Source organism: Ptychodera flava, chromosome 20 (genome assembly GCF_041260155.1).
Source record: "Ptychodera flava strain L36383 chromosome 20, AS_Pfla_20210202, whole genome shotgun sequence".
NCBI lineage: Eukaryota > Metazoa > Hemichordata > Enteropneusta > Ptychoderidae > Ptychodera > Ptychodera flava.
The window spans coordinates 6,463,059-6,468,533 of record NC_091947.1 but is presented as its reverse complement, the minus strand read 5'-3'; the positions used below and the strand labels follow the sequence as shown (position 1 = coordinate 6,468,533).

Below are 5,475 nucleotides of genomic sequence, written 5' to 3'. Positions count from 1 at the left end.
AGCCAATCACTGAGATCGAATCATCCTATCATTCCGGAAGCGGAAACCGCTTTCCATGACTTTCATCATACCGAGCTCGTGATTGGATCAACTTGTCCCACTGCACTGCACTGCCCTCAGCGCCGAGAGAGAAAACACATTGACATGGCGAGGTTTCACGACTTGAAGCTGTCTGCCAAGGGGACAAGTTTGAAAAAATCAGTGAAGACCTTGATTGAATGTGAGTTCAGTCAGTGTAGTGTCCATGCAAAGTATCATTTCTTCATTATGTGTTTTACCGTTCTTCAAACGATACCATCGTTCCTGAGTTCGTTTGAGGATGAATGTCTTCGATGCATCCAGTGCAGTGTTTCATGGAGGATGGCATCAACAGGGGGATTTTCCCCTTCACACCAGTAAAGTTTGGGGGATTTCACCAGTTCATGTGTTCTAATTGTATCTCTAAGGTGTGACTTGCACCATTGTATGGGGGGGGGGGGGGGCTAGTCCCCCTTGACATATTACTAGAGGGTGCCAACATGTCAACAGAGGGAGAATCCCCCATCCCCCTCTCCAGATGAAACACTGTGCATCGACTTCCAAGAGGCCCTCTTGTCACTATGGAGGTAGCTACCTCCATGTTGTTACTAAGGAAAGTGATGATATATCCCTTGATTAAAATTTGTAGAAGTTACATACAAAAAATCGTTTAGGTTGTAACTTGCCTGCTGACCAGAATAAAGAGCTTCAGAGTAATTTTACTTCGCAACAGTTAACTTTGTGAAGAGAATCTATATGGAACAGTCAGGCACATTACTTTACTTTAGTAAAAGTAATGTGCCTAAATGTTCCATACTACATATATAGCTGTATGATTTTCATCACTGAAGCTCGTGCAAGTCCCAGCTACACCACCAGTTCCACCTTATGTTTCAGTTCATTTTTATCATACAAATTTTTACGTACATAACTCTCAAATATGTAGCACCCATGTAGAAAAAGTAGTCTTCCTTTTGCTATAGAATTATTCTACCAGCACACATGGTTTAGTTGAGGAAAAATATGTATATGTAGAGGAAGGAAGACAAACTGAAGGTGGAATGGGGTGATATAGGGGGAAATGGCCAGGACGTGACCACAAGCATCACGCAAAGATTTGAGCCATGCTTGAATAATTGACATGATTATCATCCCTGTTCTTCTGAATTGTCAGTAGGATATGAGGTTGTTGCATTGAACCAAACAGTCACATCCCTAGACAAGAAGACTCAGGTAAATAAATGAAAGAATTTCTCTAATTTTTTATAGTATTTACTCTGTGGTTCAATTTCTCTGTCAATCAGGCTTTAGCTTCAGTGCAGACGGAAAGGTAGAAATTCTCCAACAAAGATCAGCACCATGATTCTGTGACCATATAAATTAGTATTTTACACCAAACCTTACATATTCCAGCCAAGTGATGAATACAACATACTGTTTATCCTGTTTTCAAGTGTACAATGTTATTACAACATGCCTTGTTTGTCTTCATTCTTTCTTGTGGAATGTGAAAATCAAGATAGCACAGAAGAATACAATGATAATTTGTCATGATTAATCAACTGATCTTGCTTTCCTGTACATTTTATATGACTAACCAGATTCTTTTCTTATGCCTTGATGCACAGATCCAAAAGCCACCACCTCCAATAGAGCTTGATGATGCTGTACTGTCCCCTCTTAAAGTAAGTTGGTTAAAAGGCCAGAAGCTGTAACTTTTTATGATTTTTTTCACTATTTTTGCTTGCCGTGGCAAATATAATTTCTTTTTTTACAGGTCAAAGCATGTTGAGATATAGAACATTCAGGTTGTCAGCTTAGCCTGTACATATGTCAATAGGAAATTGAATGTGTCGAAACACATCACAAAATAAAGCAAGTGCATCAGTGGAGAAGACTCGATAGACACTCTTAGAAAAAATTGCTGTTAATTTTTGTAACCATGTGGCCTGATAAACTGTGTAGTCAGTACTGTATCTTCATGTACTGGTCCAAAAGTCGGTCCTATAACCCATCATACAAATAGGTAACTTAGTATTTGGGTTCAATGCAATGTGTCTTTATCAATGCTTAGAATAACATATCTGTAATTATAACAATGTGAAGGAAGAGTAATGTTTGAAAGTTGTAGTAGAAATGGCGCAAATTATAATCCATGTCACTATCACTTATTCTGTAGTTTATGGTTATACTGATGCAAGATATTTATTTTGTCATCATTCTAACTTCATAAACATTATTATCAAAGCAAAACACCAGTTTTGTGACTTTTTGGTCCATGTTTATAAAAAATCTGATGGAATACTGAGTGATTGTACGTTCCAAGTTCTAGTAACATTTGAATTGTTACTTTACAGGTAAAGGCAAAGAATTTCAGACAGCTTTCTAGGTTAACAATTGTACTCAAAGATACACAGACGTACAGACTAGTAAGTATTGCATACTTTGCTTTTTACCTGCTTAGCAAGACCACGGCTTAAAAACTAATCCAAACTTTCTTTTGTTTTTCTATTGTCATCTTAAATTTTACCCATGTTGTTTTTTTCCCGCCCATAAGTCTCATTTTTTTTACCTTTTCAGAGTTCAGGGCCTGTTCAGTCCTTTGATATTGTAGCCATTCAACCAGAATCAGAAAAGGTCTTTCAGCTGGCTTGTACCCAACTTGAAATAGATATCATAACACTGAACTTGGCAGAGAGATTACCATTCCGCGTCAAGTTTCACCCAGTCAAAGCTGTAAGTAAAATACAGTGTGAGTGATGCTGTACACACACTGCATGCAGTCAAAACCTGTACACATCCTTGATGTGTTGATTGTAACTTTGATATTGTGAATCATTTTTGAGACTCAGAGCAAATGACATCTCGATGATATATTTAATTTCTGTTTACCTGATATAGATTTATTTTGCTCAACATTACCAGTTCCAGGAGGAAAGGTAAAGAAATCTGAAATGGAAGAATTAAACAGTTTTTTCACATCTATGTAAACTTATGTTCCAAACTATAAGACTGTTTAGCAATATTATTCAGACCTAATTATATCACTGCTGTTGCTGTTTGCTGTTTTCCAACTGTGAGGAAATCTGCCAGCTTTTGAAAATATAAATGGTACAGAACAATTATATATTAGAATATTTCATTTTATGATATGCTTGTCATCATTTCTCCCTTGGGCAGGCAATTGAGAGGGGAATACACTTTGAAATAAACTATGCACCTGCAGTCAGAGACTCCACAGCCAGAAGAAATATTATCTCAAATGCTCTGTCTCTGATGTCCATGTGTAAAGGCAAAAATATCATTCTGTCCAGTGATGCTGAAAGTGTAAGTGCATAATAAATATAGCAAGAGTTGATGTGATGGGAGAAATATCACTGGAACAAATATTTGGATGACTTGGATTTCATCAATACTAATAATGATAATGTATTACAGAAGGATTGTTGTGATTTGAAATGATAAGGACTACCTATGTAGAGCAACAAGCTGAATAAATTACTGAATACTAAATAGATACTAGAACACTGAAAATTGTAAAGGCTGAAACTAAGGTAGTTCTTGTTCCAAGATTGTGCTCCTTTTTTCAGTTTTAACTGTACGAAATGAGAAACTTCATCAGTATTGAGTCACTACAACTAGATATATATATCTATGTATGTTTCAATGTTGGAATAGTCCATATACATGTATGCTACGAATTCTGATTTAATTTTTTTTTCAACTCTAATAGGCCATGGAACTTAGGGGACCATATGATGTTGCCAATTTGTATCCTTTCAGTTATGACTGGCTTATGTTTTCTTCAAGTTTATTTCTGGAAGGTAGCAAAATTTTACAGCAGCTATATCATGGTTTTAGCGTTTCCTATGAATTTACTTTCAATGCAAACAAAGTAATATAAACTTGACTTTGAAGCCTTCAAGTTCATTTTTCATGTTTCCATGTACATGCACTTACATTTAAACTATAATACTAAAATCATCCATGCTATTTTCCTGAACCCAAGATACCAGGGGATTTCTGTTTGGTATGAAGGAATCACAAGCTAAAGATGCTGTTTCCATGAACTGCCGATCAGTACTTTTACATGCAGGTCAGTTGACCCTTGACCTATCAAGGTTATTAGGTCATTGAAAGCAGAGAGGTTAGCCATTTGTCTGCAAACACCATCGTAAATAGGATATGGCGGGAATTAGGGCTTTTTGCATTGTATTTACATTTAGCCATAAACCAGTGGTTTATAATTAGGCAGTATTCTTTTACACGATAACAGTGGTGTGTATATACAGATTACCGGTACCCTCAGTTTCTTTGGTCACAGTGATTCATGTTAAAATACTGTTGTGGATGCTTCTGTATTTCAGACACACGACGGAACACTGCCAAGGCAGCGGTTTCAGTGACACACACTGCAGACTTGAGTGAAAGGGACAAATGGAAAGTGAGAGAAAATCAGCGTGCAAATCCATTGAGCACAGAAACTGATAATACACGTAAAGATGACGGTGATGATGATGCAGACAGTGACAAGGACAGTGATGAGGAGGAGGCAGATGCAACAGAAGATGAGGATGATGATGATGAGGATGATGATGATAACAACAAAGACAGTGATGATGATGATGATGATGATAACAACAAAGACAGTGATGATGATGATGATGACTATGATCTACATAAGAAACACAAAAGACGGAAACTTAAAAAATGATTTATTTTTTATCATGGTTCCTTGTTGTATTTTTTCTTTTACAGTTAAATAAACAGTAAGGTCTAGTTTCATCACAAAGTTCTTGTCAATTGTCTTTTGATCATGAATGACAGTTGTAAATAGGAAATATAAATACAATTTCAGTTAGGTTGTTGGCTGGATTTGTTAAATGGAGAGTATTTCAGTCAGTGTATTTGACTTGTGCAAGTCTTTGATTGAGTCATTTCTTGTGTTTTTGTGAATTTTTCTGTGAAAACATTTGATTAGGGTGAATGCGATGCAGAAGATTATACTCAAACTTAGTAGCAACTAGCTGATCCACCTTCAGCCCTACTGCACTGACTCAATTCTGATGGGTTCACCATGAACTCAGCCCTACTGCACTGACTCAATTCTGATGGGTTCACCATGAACTCAGCCCTACTGCACTGACTCAATTCTGATGGGTTCACCATGAACTCAGCCCTACTGCACTGACTCAATTCTGATGGGTTCACCATGAACTCAGCCCTACTGCACTGGCTCAATTCTGATGGGTTCACCATGAACTATTACGGTAATTTGCACTTAAAAAACTTGTGTACAAAAGAGGGAGATCTTACCGTACACGAGAGGCTGACTAAAATAACTTTGGTTTCCCAACTTCAGCCAAGTCTACCCAATGGCATGTAGATGTGTTGTAATCCAAGTTTACCAATGAAAATTTAAAGAAATCAGATAAAACTTTGGCTTTGAAATGAAGA

General features: G+C 37.0%; 1 protein-coding gene across 1 annotated transcript; it reads left to right on the top strand.

Moving 5' to 3' along the window:
* Positions 1-74: 74 nt before the first annotated feature.
* LOC139119870 (ribonuclease P protein subunit p30-like) lies at positions 75-4,810 on the top strand. The gene is made up of 9 exons (XM_070683800.1): positions 75-220; positions 1,193-1,251; positions 1,647-1,703; positions 2,376-2,447; positions 2,599-2,754; positions 3,199-3,345; positions 3,752-3,789; positions 4,035-4,114; positions 4,386-4,810. The coding sequence occupies exons 1-9, from the start codon at positions 145-147 to the stop codon at positions 4,730-4,732; spliced, it is 1,032 nt and encodes a 343-aa protein (XP_070539901.1). The 5' UTR covers positions 75-144; the 3' UTR covers positions 4,733-4,810.
* Positions 4,811-5,475: the final 665 nt, after the last annotated feature.